General features: G+C 36.7%; 1 protein-coding gene across 3 annotated transcripts in view; it reads right to left on the reverse strand.

Moving 5' to 3' along the window:
• Window positions 1–16,665, reverse strand: part of HACL1 (2-hydroxyacyl-CoA lyase 1) — a 27,186-nt gene continuing 10,521 nt past the window's right edge. Inside the window, exons 5-18 of one of the 3 annotated variants that reach the window (XR_012774216.1) lie at window positions 14,228–14,300; window positions 13,639–13,716; window positions 12,549–12,643; window positions 11,932–12,044; window positions 10,145–10,280; window positions 8,894–8,999; window positions 7,511–7,594; window positions 7,105–7,206; window positions 6,001–6,155; window positions 4,433–4,591; window positions 4,015–4,122; window positions 3,225–3,411; window positions 2,694–2,799; window positions 1–233 (exon numbers count right to left, since the gene is read on the reverse strand). Coding sequence is in view for 2 of the 3 variants with exons in the window: in XM_075493071.1 (XP_075349186.1) it covers window positions 2,767–2,799; window positions 3,225–3,411; window positions 4,015–4,122; window positions 4,433–4,591; window positions 6,001–6,155; window positions 7,105–7,206; window positions 7,511–7,594; window positions 8,894–8,999; window positions 10,145–10,280; window positions 11,932–12,044; window positions 12,549–12,643; window positions 13,639–13,716; window positions 14,228–14,300 (1,429 nt within the window). In the remaining variant the exon portion in view is untranslated. Of the gene's footprint in view, window positions 234–780; window positions 2,800–3,224; window positions 3,412–4,014; window positions 4,123–4,432; window positions 4,592–6,000; window positions 6,156–7,104; window positions 7,207–7,510; window positions 7,595–8,893; window positions 9,000–10,144; window positions 10,281–11,931; window positions 12,045–12,548; window positions 12,644–13,638; window positions 13,717–14,227; window positions 14,301–16,665 lie in introns of those variants that run through there. The other 2 variants (XM_075493072.1, XM_075493071.1) reach the window with 2 other exon arrangements.

Consider the following 16,665-nt stretch of genomic DNA (forward strand, 5'->3'; position numbering starts at 1 on the left):
GCCATGATAAGAAAAAGACTCAGAACTGTGCTTTATTTAAACAGTAACTTCTCCTGGTACGTCTCAGTAAATTACACTCCGTGCCTCTTCCACAGCATCTTCCCTCGGCTGAGGCCCAGGCATTTTCTTCATCTTGAGTCTGTTCAATACCTTTAAGTCCATGCTCTGGCCTTGAAGAAAAATTTCCAGTTCGCTAAAGCCACATGGGTCAGCACTCCCCAGATTTATGACACCTGTAATTTTTTGCTCCTTTTAATAAAATTAGGACATTTCAGAGATACCTTGTTTCTGTCTCATCTCAGAAACTGTTTTCTTTCATATAGTTTAATCTGCCTAACACTCCTCTTAGCTGCAACTCCATGGTGTAAAACATAGTATCACGCAGGTAAGCTATACAGACAAAGTAGTACAGATTTCACTCTCCTTGGTTTTATATGGAAATTGTGCACTTTCTCATCTCACAAACCTAATCATTACAACCTAAGAATTTCTATTATATCATGGTATTAGTCTATTTTAAAGCTATAAGAAATGCAGTGTTAATTCCTTTTTTAGCTTTTTAAAAGCTCAATGAAATCCAATCCAATTATGTTATCACCTCCCCACAGTTTCAAATTCTTTGCTTTCCATTTTCCAGGTGTCTTGACTTATTAAAAATGAATTGTGCATGTTATTGTGGTTATTCAACAACTTCTCTAAAAATCCAACATAAGCTGATTTCCAACAGCTGACACAAAATGCTGACATAATTCAAATACTCTCATTAAAGGAGAAACAGTATGAAAATCACTTTTTATTAATTTTCAAATATAAACCAAGAATTTCTGCATTTGCTTATCCAATGCAAATGATCTCCCCTGTGGTCAGACCCAGCATTAACTCTTGCAGATATTTTACATGACCATAATGGATTGTGTTTCATCACTGCAACATATTAAAATCACTTTTTGAGAGCGAAAAAGAAGAATGAAACAAAATAGGTGACAAGATCCAATGTTGTTCTACATTCCTTGCAGAGCACCCCAGAGAACAAAGCAGCTCTGCCGTCTCAGCAACCTTACACTCGTTCACGAGTTGTATCCATTCTACGGATTTTATCTTTTTGCACTTCTTAGTCCTCCTAAGGATATTACCTTTCTTGACTCAAGCATTCATGGTGCCACATGGCTATTCCCACACACATAACAAGTAGTGGTACCTCTAGCCAGACCGCAGTAGTCTTGCTCATGTCAGATACTATCTTTCTGCACAAGTGTGCAGAGGCATTCTTCTGCCTAACAGTAACCCTTAGCCTCGTGCCAGAGCCGGACTGAAGTGCAAGAACTAGTAAGCCAAGCTTTTTGCAACAAACCTAACTGTAGGCCAGGATCCCCTGCCAGCCCAGTCCTCCTCTTCCTTGGGTCATCCAAGTGCCTTCCACTAGTTAACTAACACTTAACATCAATGGAATAATAGACAATAAAGCAATCAAACCCCAAATCAGAGCCGGAATTTTCCCTTTTACATACGTAACAACAAAGAACCTCCCAGTGCATTTAACAACACACGTAAATATAAAGTAACCTGCTTAGTAGTATACTGAATAGTATAGTTGCTGTAGGTCATGACAGAAGCATAAAGAACTACTTCACCTTTAAAGTCTGAGCTCTAAGTCAGATTATCAGATGCAGTAACAGATGAAAACACAGTAGACAGAACCTCAGGTAGGCCAATTACCCACTTTAAATGTTAGCTCTGCATCACAGGCAGTGAGAGTTGGGCACCAAGTTTCTATACACTAAGTACAATATATGAAGAACCTTTGTTGAACAATTAGCCAGCCACAGCATGAATGCTGGTGGTTGCTTTGTGATGCCAGCCAAACTGAACGTTAAGCTCCCGCCTAACATTTTTTTGTTTCTCTGTTTTCAGGACTTTTTTTTTTGGTTTTGGTCTTTTTTTGTTCTTTTGTTGTTGTTGGGTTTTTTAAAATGCTTCTGATTACAAAGATTTATGATCTATTAATCCTGGAAATCTCACTAGTAAATCCAGTCCTGTTTTCAGCCTACAGGGATGATATTGCCTTTGCAAAGGGCAAAGCTTCAAATGAAAACCTAAGATTTTTTTTTTTCCTGCAAGTACCATAAGTCCCAGTTAACAAAAACAAATGCCATAGACAGAAACTCAGCCCTTGAGTAAGTCTGCATTTTTAATATACTACTTCTACCTGCAGCAGAAGCTGAAAAAGCAACCTATAAAATTACAAAGTAACTATCAACCTAATGAGCTTCAATGCACAATGAGGCCAATCAGCACTTTTTCACAATAAGATGCTTTGTTTTGGTCCTTACAGGACAAAGTCTCTAACAAGTAGCATGCTGGTGGTCAGTTAAAAATGAAGTTACTATAATTGCAGACTGCCAAATACTTCTATGTTTCTGTCAGCATAAAACACTCAGTTTACTCCCTTCATCCAGAACATCCAAGAGTTTAATTCACAAATCTTGACGGCTATGACTCTGAGTAAAAGAAAAAGTATGTAAATTTATCATCGGTGTTTCTGTACAATCTGCTAGAAGGTCTGGTATACATTCATGTGTCTTGTTCATTTTACAATTACTTAATTTCAGCATTTAAAGATTCCTCTAATAGCAGTTCTAAAATGCCACTTTGTTCCAATGCTTATGTAAAAGAGTTGTATGTATGTTATGTACCAGTTCCGATTCTGGAAACCAACTTAGTTTTGCTTAACGCACTGCTTTGCACCACCATTATCTTCACCTTCTACTACAGGTTAGAACGAGTCAGCCAGGGAAATTCCTGGAAGCAAAAGAAAAAAACAAAATAAACCCAGAATAAAAAACATATCAGAATGGACAAACAGTAAGAGGAACAGGATACAAATATGTATTAACTACCAGATGGAATCCACAGGAAAAAGACTGCCCCAAAACATTTTGTCTCATTTGTCAGGAATGGAAAGGAACAACCATAAATTCTGGAAACAGTCATTAAAGACACTATGCATTAATAATAGCCAATGGGAAAAAATAAAAACAAACCAAAAAACAAGGAAAGCAGATGGCACAGTGTAAAAGCACCCATTCTCCTACTCTCCTGAATCTAAAGACATTCTGCCTTGCAACTATCTCCGTCTTCTCTGCAGTTTAAGTGATACTTCCTGAGGATTTCAGAGGCTTGCCTACATGAAGCTTGCAGAAAAAGAAAGGAAAATATATACATACCTGTTTCTTTCTCTCAGACTGTGGATCAATCATTACATTTATAAGAGAAGGTGTTTGCTTATCAGTGATGCTTGCTTTCAGAGCATTCTGCAATTCTTCTGGTGTTTTAACAAAGTATCCTTTACCTCCAAAGGCACACATAATTTCCTCATAGTGTGAGTTTGGGAGGAGAGAAACAGGAGGTAGACTGTAGCAAAAAGCAAAACCTCTCATTATTGGCAGGGAAGAATTGCCACACTGACCAATTTAATTACTTCAGCACTGATCTTAAAGTGTAAGACGATTATTGTGCTGGCCTGATGAATTCTGGGCTGGAAGACCTACGTTTCCTATACCACTTCAGCTATGTTTATAGGGTAGCATACTCATTTTCATCTTCTGGAGACATTCCTGAGCAAAGATTTAGCCTAGTTCTCTTGGTACAGAGATCTCAGCTCCAGAAGCAGAAGCCCAGTGTAAACTCAGAACACGTCTTGGGTAATTTTGGAGATTATAATGATTTTGAGGTTAGCCCACTATGAGCTCTGTACTGTGTGGCCTGAACTGCTGCAGGAACCTGAGACAACTAATAGAGAGTCATATCTCTGCTGCACTGTTGTGTAAACAATAGTCTGGAATTAGGTTGGTTGCTTGCTTTTGGTAACCGGTTCTTACTTATATGAACTTAGCCTAGGACTAGGTTCACTTTATGAAAAATTTCAATCTGGATCATAAAGCATTAGAAGTGAAAAGAATGACCATTTTGGTCATTTCTTCCTTAATTAACAGGACAGACTTTGAAGTTGCTCACCATGTAGCAGGATCTCCAAACTTTAAGATCTCCTTCCAAGCATCTGCATCCAAACCAGTGTAAATCCCATTGTTGTTTACGATGATAATCAGGATTGGCAAGCTGTATCTACAAAAAGATGCATTTGGAAAAATTCTGAAATATTTGCACCTTTCTGTAAGGTGTTAAAATTGTTACTTTTCCTTAAAAGTAAAAAGAAAATAAATTAAAAAAAGAAATCACTTCCACCTGAAATGTGATCTACTTATCACTGGTAACACGTTATGTCACAACAGCATAAAACCGACCATGTATATTTTTTGGGTTCTTTTTAATGTGCTTTTAAGAGTACCCCACCTAACCGCAGCGTCCTTGGCCTTCTAGTTAAATTGATCCTGGCGATACATGAAGAGGGTCTTCTTGAGCAAAAACCAGTTACCTGCAAATAGTCTCCACCTCCATCCCAGAAAATCCAAAAGCGCTATCTCCCTCTATGCAGATGACTCGCTTTTCAGGTGTTTGGTCTTTAGCTACCATTGCAGCTGCTATAGCAAAAGCCAGTCCGACTCCCATAGTTCCAAAAGTACCTGCATCAAGCCTCAGGGGGAGAATACAGAATTACTATCCCTTTATTTCTACTCAAACTTTTAAGTTAATCCATGGTGACTTTACGTTTAATAATTTGCCATATACTATAAAATACTGTTTCATAAACAACTGGTATAAAGAGATACCAGATGCACAGATTATTATAGTCAGTCAGATATTTGATAAGACCACAAATGTTTTAAGTGATATAAACATACTGGAACTCTAATTAAAATTAAGAACTCTTAGACACTAGTTGTACTACAATAGAGAACTATTCTTGTATGCTTTTAGCTTGCATAGTAACAATATTTCAAAAACATTCAATTACTATAGAAATAGGCAGACTACCTGAAATCTTTCTATATTTAATTCTTTGAAAATATAACTAGAAGCCTGAAAGCCATCGGTTAAATACTGCTGTTCAAATTTTAGTCTTCTGTTCAACTTTTGAAATCAAATTGAAAGCTGTAATTAAGTTACATCATTTCAGTCAGAAGCACATAATGGATACAAAAGTACATAAAGAACTAGATTATTCTAGGGTTAACTTTTCAAATTTGCTTTCAGATATGCACAATGCAATCTGAAAAGACAACCATTAACATTACTGTGCCCTTATTTTAAATAAGGGGAAAAAAAAAAAAGCAACTTCCCCCAACTTTACTGGAAGTAGGTTTTTTTTTGTTTGGTTGGTTGTTTTTTGTTTACAAAGAAGTATTTAGGCTCATTTAGGACTTTAGTGCTACTTTCACAAGAAGGCACAAGCTTCACAGTCAGATCAGAAGTTTCACCTCACCAAACAGAATTATCTTTTTCCCCCCATTCCAGAAACAGCACTTAATTCCCACTTATATTAAAACTAGACTACACATTTAAAATGACATACCAACACTTCCAAATTTGAGTGCCTAGATTTTAGGGATGTAGGTTTACATGAAAGTGTGCCCAATATATAATCCAATTTTCAAAATGAGTTGATTCTTCTTAAGTTTTCCCCATTTTTAAGTGTGTTTCAAAGAAAAACTCTTGGTATGAATTCTTTTCAACATAAGAATCCCAATGATTGTTTTTATTTTAAATGAGTATTTACCACAGACTCTGAGCACAGAAAAACATCTAGATCAGGGAATTCAACGTGCTGCTCCTCACTCACTTTCCACAAGAGTGAGAAACTATCACCATTCTGTTGCAGAGCACACAGCCAAGTCACAGAGAATTGTTAAAATTTATGACAGGTCATCAGTATGAGTGGAAAACTTCCCTTAACCCCTCTCTCAATATACTAAACTTTTTTTTTATTTAGAAGCTTTAAAAAAGGATTACAAAAATTCTGGACCATAATACTTCTCAGCTAAATGAAAATATTTATACATAGATCTAGCCTGTTGAGTCAGCACAACAAAGAAAATACCACACCTTTGACGGGGACAGTAATTTGGAAGCATAGTTCGTCCAATGTCCATGGTGTTTGCTCCCTCACTTACTAAGATGCAGTCCTTGGGTATCAGTTCTCTGATGTGATGAAAGACTGTGTAATAATTCATAGGCAGGGATTTCTGTAATGCTAATCCCTTAAAAATAAGAGATATTAATAAATCCTATGCATAGAATTTATAACACAGTGCAGAACTGAGACATGTAAATAATAACGATGGAAATAAAAATGCACTCTGCTAGATAAGGCTGAAGTATTTGGTCTTCCATGCACTACATCAAGGTCACTCCTTCTGTATCTATCCTGGTGACACAACGTATTTATCAGAGGCTCACTCAGCTCAGCAAACCTTGGATGGCCTATCGTTAACAGCAAGCTATTAAAACTCAGTTTAACCTGAGAGGCACGTGAAATTTTTCTGCACATAGGTTTGACTACTGATAACTCTAAATGAGCTGTCATCTGTGTGGTGGGAGGTAGTTCAAAAGAGTGATCTGCTAGAATGAATTTATTTTAGATCCCAATCTCAGAAACATGCATCTGAACTTGCAGAATATGAGTTGCATAACGTTAGGCATATGCCAAGCATCTGTGGTCTTTTGGCCTTAATAGCTACTTGCTTTTAACATAGATTATACTTCCACCAGCATTGCTAAACAGCTAAACAGCATAATTACAGAAGAAAACTAAGAATGCATCTTCACGTAAGCTTCCACTTGGACTACTTGGAGGTACTTGGGAGTACCTGTCCATTGCTTAGAAGTCACTGCCCATAATACAGCAGATCTGGCTGTGGTCTGCTATTGGCTTTAAGAACCCAATCCCAAAGTTCAATGACTTCCACACAGTTTGAATTTATACAAAACCTAGAATACTTAACTTACAGTTAAGTATTAAGACTTATCTTACAGTTCATAAGCCTGACAAGAGTAAGCCTGTACCAGAATGGTATAAATTTTCAAAGTCTGGGTGACGTGACTGTCAGAAGTAATTGAGGAGCTTGGATACAGACCAGTGACAAAACTGACTATGCATCAGTACCTGTTAAGGCAAGAAACCTCATCTTTTCTTTAATACAGCATTACCTTTGATCTTTCCTCATTGTTCATTATTTTCTCTCTCAGCCTCTTCCACCACTCTGGATTAGAAGGATATTTCAATGGTCTTTTGCTGAATTCTTCTAAGAGCTGGAACAACATTGAAACATTGCACAGATTTCTTTTAACACATTAAAAAAACCCCAACCCATCATGAGCATCAAGAATAATGTTGTCAAGAAAGATCCCAGCACAATCACAGTAACACTAATCAGAATCTTTAACACTTAATTTGGGAATAGACTGCATGCACAGCATGAGTATGTTGCCAGAAAAATGGTTTTCCTTAAACAGTTTTTTTTTCCCCTTTTTTCTTTTTTTTAACTGGTAACTTACTTTATATAAATCAAAGGAAATTAAGGTCAAAACAGGAGGACAACTGACATTACATTACCTGCTTAGTCACAGCATTTATGTCACCTAATAAAGTTGCAGCGGGCCTCACATTATTCCCCAGCTCTTCTGCACAAATATCAATCTATATTTCAAAAAGAAAGACCGCCATTAACTCAAGGATTATTAAAGAGAATTTTTTTTCAGTTCAAGTGAGGAACATCGTCTAACAATGTCTTCATACCTTGTTTTGGCTGTACCAATAACTTCCTCTGCCATTCATTGAAATGACATCAGGAAATGCTTTATTCAAAGTTAAATCCTATGGTACATACCCATTTTAATAAAAGTTCATATATATCCTTAAAATTGACTGCTTGCTTCTTTCAAGCTCTTACAGACAGTATAGAATTTTATTAGAACACTAAGGAGAAGAAGGTGGTGATTTTAGTGATAATTATACGAGAACTAAAAATCTAGGCTTAGGTATACCTTTAAAGTCTATACAAAGCAGTAATTTTCTAACTGAGAAAAGTTTGTGTATGCTATTTGGCAGTAAGAATTTGGCTAGTATGAAGAAACTGAAAAGTAAATTGCGACCACTGAAGAAACTTCCCTACTTTCTTTCACAGCGATGTATGAGACCTCTAAGGTTACACAGAATACTAATTTATGACCAGGTCACATAGACTATGAACCAAATTAGTATTTTAATACTAACCCTTGACACTGAAAAAAATTACTTTAAGTGTGACAAAAAAATAATTTTCTTTACATTCTTTAGAAAAAGGAAACATAAAAGATATATTATTTCATAAGTCAAAAGGAATTCTAGCTTAAAAATTCATGTTATTCCTCTGGAAAAGATGCAAAGTTTGGAAGCTGAGATTATGTTCCAGATCACTGAAGGCAGGCCAGTCACCACACTGAATCAACTACTACTCTTCGATCACAGACTCTAAGAGAGGAGATTTTAAGGACATAAACAATTTAACTACTTGTCTTTCTATGAGCTGGCAGATTGCCAAACACATTAATTAGTTAAATAGCCTTTCTTCCTCTTTTCTTATTAACGTTTCTGAGTGACTGAGCTCTTACAATGACTGATTCTGGATCTGAAAGCAATTCTATTTCAAAAAAATCCACCTGAGAGAGCAGTCAAACAGTATGAAAGGTTTCACAATTTCAAGACAATTTGCTTTCAGTCACGGAAATTCCAGTGCTCCAAAGATCACACAAGTATCATGAGTCTAATCCTGTATTAGTCAACTACACAGAAGTGTCTGCCCTCCTCATTACAGCAGCACCAAGTGCTTGATAGCTGGAACAATGCTGTAACCCAAAATAATAATAATAATAACCCCAAAATAATTTACAATAATTGCTCTGAGCAATACCAGAATACAGAGGACTTCCTTCAAGTGATAGTAATTTTCCTGCTTACCTGAATAACCTTTACATCTTGTCGAAACCTTGGTGGAAGACCAAAATGCAAAATCCAATTCAGCCTTGCACCAAGCAAGATGATTACATCAGCATGCTGTAATGCCCTAATAAAGGGAAATAAGAGAATCAGATGAAGAGGAATTATTATTAAATTTAATAGTGTTTTCAAAATTAGAAGTAATCCTAACCACCACAGCAAACCTCAGAATATAATCCTTCCTTTCTTTAAGCTGCTTGCTTAGCCCCAAAACCACGTATCCTCTTACATAGCCAATCATCAAGCCATTCTTGAGTTTAGGAACTCAAGAAGAAACTTAATTACTGTTTTCCTAATACACTGTGTTTGGGAAAGGAATCATTACACTAGGAGACTACAAGATGCTATAATGATGCTGAGGTTAAAGCAAAAGACTCACTACTGTGATACTGGCAACAGTGGGTGCCAAAATTAAGATTGTTGTGGACCTCTCAGTTTAGCCTCCTGTTAATTACCTTTCAGCTGGGTAGACAGTATTTGCTATATTCTTTTATTCTCCATTTTTCTTAACAGTGTGCTTAACAGTGATAAAGCTAAGATGCTCAACAACGGACAATATTTTAATCTCAAAGTATATAAAAGCTCCATCTGCAAGCTGACCCTGTGCATATTCATACCTAGTAGGGTTCTTATAGTTCATTCACGTTAATCTTGCCAAAAGCCAAAAAGAGCTCTTACAAGTTACTGTAAACATAGTCCTTCAGTGTAGTTTGAAATACCCTATTTTTTCTTTTTAAATAAACTGCAATTTAGTGACAGTGTATTGCAAACACCATGCAGAGACAGCAGATAGCAAAACTTCAACTGCAATGTGTGCATCTTAAGCTTCTGTTTATGGTGTTAAAATAAAAAAACTAGTAGTTTGTCTAGTGCACCAAGTTAAATGTTTAACATAAACTGTTCACCAGTTTCATTTTATGTTATGAAATATGTACTAACAGCATTGATACATCTACTTGCCATAGGTTTCATAGTTACAGAATATTAGCTCTCAGATAAAGTATCTTCCTGGGCAGCATTCTAAGCATTGTCAAAAGTGATCCACCTAAATCTGTTGTCTCTTTCCAAGATCTTCAGTGCTCTAGAATGAGGTGCAAAATATGGTTGAAAAATTTTTCTTGTATGCATTTTGTCTCCCCTGGCATCTGTAGACCACCACAATTCCTAGTTGTTTCTCAGATGTTAGGATTAGAAGCCTTGTTTTATATTTACGTTGATCTTGCTGCAGCTACACAATTCGGATGGTTATCGGGAACTACTCCTTTTGCCATTGGTGTAGGCAAAAAAGGCAGTCCACAAAGGTCCACCAACTTTCTGATGTTGTTTTCAGCATGTGAATAAGCAGCACCTGAATGAAATGAAAGAGACTGCTTAATACTACAGAAACCTACTGTATTCACTTGAATTTCAATTAATCTGATTGTATTAGTGGCAGAAAGATTACTATTTCCCATTATGAAAGCTGCTTGTTATTTTTCATTCTGGAGAACTCAAAATGTAACATGCCAAACTACAGGTATTTGCGTTCAAATTTCCCATATTTTTGACAAAAGCTTTTTTTTCTTTTTAAGACTTCAGCTGAACTATTTAGCTATTCCTGTAAAGCAGGGCAGGGAAAAATAGGAGAGTTTGTTTACCTAAAATGACAATTTTGAGTGGGTGAAGTTCAGTATTATGGGGCAGAGACTTCTGCAGCAGCAACAAAAGATGACCTTTGTGTTGTGTCATGTCATTTTTTGCTTGCTCCCTTATGTCATTGTATCACATGCTCCATAACAATCTGCCCAAACAGGTCTACTATAAGCCTTTCATGAAAAAAAGACAAGCTCAAAGAAGACCTTGTAAAGATATGTGTTTGTGCATACATGTGTGATGCTACCTTCAGTACAAGGCTGCTGAATTAAGGTTGCCCAGGCCATCTAGAGTAACTGACTGGTCCTTGTACAATGACTTAAGTCCATAAGTCTTAAATCCTGAAGAATAAACTTCTGTACTTCTTCCAAAAATTCTGCTAACAACAATATATAGCAGAAAGCCCAGATATATTTGTTAAGTAGATTCTCAATTGTTGACATCAATAAAACACATATCTATGTATTTTTGAGTTTCCTACCTTTCACTTTCAAAGAGCACCCTTATGTTCATGTGTATTGAGCCAGAGAGAGGAAAAAGAAAAACCACTTTTCCTGATCTACCTTCTGTCTACTATTTCATTACCTAATCAATGATAAGATCCATCTCATCTCAATCATTTCACTGGCTGATTAAACATAGAACCCACATCTGCAGGAAAACAGCCTGCATGAAACAAGGTGGTTAAAATAAACTCTGTTCCTAGCAGACCTGTATCTTCAACAGAAACACCACTGCAGCGACTAACATTCCACAAGGAGGGACAAAGTAAGTGAACCAGCACAGAGAATAATAATCCTGTATCTTTAGGGACACCTCTATTTCAGGAATGAAACACCCTGGAAGAGTACAAAGGAAAGTCTGTAAAATAGCAATAACAGCAACACCTGCTGTGTTGCTTCACGTCTCCACACAGGTAGGCTGGCACTTCCAGTAAGTTGAAAGGGAAAAGTGACCTTTGTTTATTCTGACTCTTGCTATATATGCCAGAGCATCAGCCAGAGAATATAACTTCTGTATTCTACCAGAATTTGTTTGGAATTTTGGAAGTGATCCCTTGGTATTGGCTCTAGGCTTAAGACAATGGTTATCCAATTTTTTTCTACTTAAACATGTTTTTATCAATTGACTTCTCTCTTAAATTAGATGCAAAAGAAAACAGTTATGCAACAGAACAAAAATATTCTAAAACAGTGTAGATTTTAACATCAAATTTCAAGTAAGTTTGTGGTTTTTGTTTCATTTCTTTGTTTATTTTAAAAGAGAGTGAAAAGGAGATGGCTAACACTTATGGAGAAAAGAAATCACTCTGGTCGTTATTCTGGTCCAGAACTTGTACAGTTCAAAGCTACATCAAAGCATGCTACCTTTGCCAATGATTAGCAGAGGCTGCTTGGAATGAGCAATGATAGACACTGCTTCAGATACAGCAGAGCGTTCAGCTGTGCTGACGGGACGTGGCAGGCAGCATTCCACGTACCTGGAAGTCAAGCAAAACAAAAGAGGCTCTTTAAAAAATTCAAACCACGAAATGTTGAAAGATAAAACCTATTGTTTAGCATAAAACCACAGTTGCTACACACCATGTTACTCACAGCATTTATCAGAACAGGATATATTTTTTTAAAACAGGCTTTGAAGTTTTTCTTGCATGTTTCTTTAATTTTATAGGTAGTGTTGTTCCAGAGATTTACAAAGTGACATCATTGTATTACCATCATATTAATTCATTCCTTTTTGCACATTTCATTACAAACTATGATCTATACCACATGTTATGATGGAACGTTACATTTAGAGGATGAATTTTTAGTATCATTTCAACCTTGTGGCAAATTACTTAATCTGTTGCTTTTGTTTATTTTTTTCTTGCTTTTTTTTTTTATTTTTTCTTGTTTTACAAAAAGAAAATACAAAAGTAACTTAAAACTAAAATTTCTTGTATTCAGTGACTTCAAAAATAATGAATATAATCTTTACGCACTTGACGGAGCTCTTATTCACCTGAAGATTCACAAAATCCCCAGGTATGTCAATATAGCAGGAACCGGGACGACCATATATGCTGGTTCTTACAGCCTTGAAAACAGATAATCACAGTTTTAACCACTGTTTGAAAGGATTTTAAAAATCTTTATGTGGAAAAAACAAGAAAACCCTTCTGTAGGCAGAGAAGGAACATGCTGTTTCATATTGCTGAACCACCATAGGGAAAGCTCCCATGGATTGATTTACACCAGTAAATTCAAGTTTTGATTGCTATTTACATTTTCCCCTACATGCCAGATGAAGCCTTTCAGTAGATGCACAGTATTAGACTGTAAATTATTTGTTTAATTTACAGTGAGACAACTGCATTATCAGGTGCTGTGTTCAGAAATACTAAATTAAACTTTCATGCTGAATTCTATTTAAAGTAGTACAAACAGAGAAAAACCAAGACAACCAATGCCTCCATTTTCTATTACTTTTGATTCCAGTTCTTCTATTACAGGTAGATGCTCTGCTGAATTTGCACTTCTGGAAACAATATCATTGTATGCAGAATTTAGGCTGACATGGCTGAAGTGTTGCTACAGCAGTAGCAAGAGACTTTTGTAACCCTTTCTGAAGCACTGAGATAAGGATGTGTTTTCTCTCACTCTCTGAAAAAACCCCACCAAAGCAACAGCCGAACCCAAAACCCAAAGACAACCATCTCCACCGCCCCGCCTCCAAATCTCCTTCACATAATGAGAGTGGTAAGAGAGCTGAAGTTTGTAGTATTAAATTTCTAGTTATTGCACCTCTCCCTAAAAGCATTTCTTTCATAAAGATTTTCCAGCTCTGACTGAAGCTAACAAAAACGCTGCAGGGATCAGTAAGCATCAGATTGGATCAGAATCTATTTCTAACCTGTTCCATAGCACAGTTCATAGGAAAAACCTCCCTGGTTGTTAATTTACTCAATCAAACATCACCTAACATCTGCAGGGTCAAACTATTTACCATAACAGCTATATAAAAAATAAACCCTCAAAACTTATACAGGAGGAGACAGTTACTTGATGTTCTGTTGCTAACTTTTTTCATACCTTTTCAATAACAGCAGGAATAACTTCTAGGCTGCTTGGGCGGACAGACAGTTTGTTGTACAGCCTACCAGCTTCAACCTGAATAAATGCATATAACCATTATATTGCTTTAGCATCTCATTTCAATTTGAATAAAATGGAAAAAATTCCAAATGGAAAACAAGGTGAAAATTCTCACATAAAAAAAATGCAGTTCCTCAGCTGGTAGAAACTGTCAAAGCCATACTCATTCCACTGAGCACTTAGGTATTTTTTTCCAGAAGGTGGTACTTCTTTTCTTGGAAAGTTTATTTTGCTTTCTTCAGTCTCAGAACAGACAGACAATGGCAGTTTATACCAGCTGAGAACCTAAAACAGAGCATGAATTCTAACATGACTGTGGACAAAGACATTCCACATAATCTACTGTATCTACACAGTGTCAATCTTAAACCAGTAGATGGAGCAAATCAATACTGGAGTAGATCAACAGCATTATAAGATCTGTTAGGAAATGTTAGTGTTTCGGATTGTTATTCTTACACTAATGAAGAAACAACACCAATTATTTAACTGAAATATTTTTGTACAAAGTTGTATGTCTGTGTACCTGTGGGAATTCTTGGAAAGCTCCCATGGTTTCCTGATTTCTGTCACAAGAGCCTCCAATAACAATCAAAGGCCTAGAAAAGTACATCAAAAAAACAACCTTAAGCATACATACATTTTTTTTGTAACTGCAATCACATCTGTAAACTCTCCTGACAGTCAAATCCTACTGCTCTGAGAATGTTGTACACCTTTAGCATCCACAGATCTCAACAGGAATAGAAAGTGACCAGCACAATACAGGAGTGGATTATAAATATCAGTGTCTCAGCTGGTAGACTTCCTAGCAGCTTTCGGGTCACTAGTTTTAGGACAGCCTGGCTGTATTAAGTGATCTGCATCTTGCATAAAAATTCTAAAACTAAGTCACATTGCTAGCAATTTTCATTAAAGTTTGATAACATGGGTGACAAAGTGATTTGAGAGGAATGACAACAGCTAATCTAAAAAGCTAAAAAGTATTGATTGATCTAAAAAGTATTAAGATGTTTGTTCATAAAAGGCATTGTAATGTGCACAAACACTAGAACTAAGAAACACAGTAGGAAACAATCTTTTCAGAAAGATTAGGTTTTCTTCGTATACAATTTGGAACACAGCAGAAATTAGCTGAGTACCTGACAGCACTTCTCCCTGCCGTCAGTTTTTACTAAAAAAAAAAAAACAATCAAAAAAAACCCAAAACACCCCCTAAAAAACCAAAAACCACCACCAAAAACCCAACCAACCCCCCCCCCCGCACCAAACCCCAAAAAACAAAGACCAAAGAGATGAACGAAAATTTAACATGCCTACAAGTGGTCCTGTTCTTAAATAAGTTCATATCTATGTGACAAAGGCAGCGTGTCCTGGTTTCAGCTGAGATAGAGTTAATTTTCTTTATAGTGGCTGGTATGGGGCTATGTTTTGGATTTGTGCTGAAAACAGTGTTGATAATACAGAGATGTTTTAGTTGTTACTGCACTAGTCAAGGACTTTTCAGCTTCCCGTGCTCTGCCAGGTGCAGAAGAAGTTGGGAGGGGACACAGCCAGGAGAGTTGATCCAAACTGACCAAAGGGCTATTCCATACCATATGACGTCATGCTCAGTATATAAAGCTGGGGAAGAAGAAGGAAGGGGGCATATTTGGAGTGATGGCGTTTGTCTTCCCAAGTAACCGTTACGTGTGATGAAGCCCTGCTTTCCTGGAGATGGCTGAACACCTGCCTGACCATGGGAAGGAGTGAATGAATTCCTTGCTTTGCTTTGCTTGCGTGCGTGCGCGGCTTTTGCTTTACCTATTAAACTGTTTTTATCTCAACCCTCAAGTTTTCTTACTTTTGCTCTTCCGATTCTCTCCCCCATCCCACCGAGGGGGAGTGAGCGAGCAGCTGCGTGGTGCTTAGTTGCCGGCTGGGGCTAAACCACGACACATCGTTAGTTTATAATATAGGTTATACATTCCACAGGAGCACAGTTTTATTATAATTTCCACAAAATACAATAAATTATTGTCCTACAGTGAATGAAAACTGGCCTTTTATTCAGTTTGTACGTCAAACTCAAACTCCTTAAAATGCTAAATGCTGACTTAAGAGAAAGCTGGCTTATTAATCTGCTCATTTATCCACACTAAATTGAAATACTGGGTCAATAGCTTTCTAGGCTTTTTCTCCTAAACAATTTCTCTTCAGATACCTTATTTCCTTTGACTGCATTTATCTATACAAGGCGTTAAACCGATTACAGTGTGCTCAATGCATAATGCTAAATCTAGATCCAAGCTTCATAACCAGGCCATTTCTCTGCCACAAATCAAAAATCTCAGTTCTAATCCTCTGACATGGTGAGGACTTCACGGCTGTATCTTACCTTTATGAAAAATCCTTATGGAAAATCCATTCGGTGTATACTCTAGATATTTTGTTCTGCTGATTCTCTCCCCTCAGCAAAATTATTATGACTATCCATATATAAGCAGTCTGTTTCACAGTGACAAACCCTATGTTGCTTTCACTTATCTTTTTCAAATTTATTTAAATGTTTTAAAAACCAAAATAACTACTACTTCCCAATACTGAAATATAATGAAGAGAACGCTCTACAACCACCTCCAACAGCCATCTCCAACAGCTATACCTTGAAAAGATTTGGTTCTGCTTTGAAAGTTTACATAATTGTAACCAGAAAGAAGCTTTGCCCCCAATGAAATCATCATACTGTACTACTGTCACAATAACTGTAGACATTTTTAAGAGCAGTGCTTATTACTGCATGTAGTTTAAGTCAAAAACAACAGTGAGGCAGGAATAACATTGACTACAATAAAACTAGTAAGAATAGCAAGCATTATGGACTTGCAGGAGAAGAACTTTAGTAAACTGAAAAAAATTTCAACTGCAACCTCAGGTAAAGAGCATGGTATTTCACCATGCTACTGTACACTGAAATCTTACAAT

The sequence above is a fragment of the Mycteria americana genome, chromosome 2 (genome assembly GCF_035582795.1).
Source record: "Mycteria americana isolate JAX WOST 10 ecotype Jacksonville Zoo and Gardens chromosome 2, USCA_MyAme_1.0, whole genome shotgun sequence".
Lineage (NCBI taxonomy): Eukaryota > Metazoa > Chordata > Aves > Ciconiiformes > Ciconiidae > Mycteria > Mycteria americana.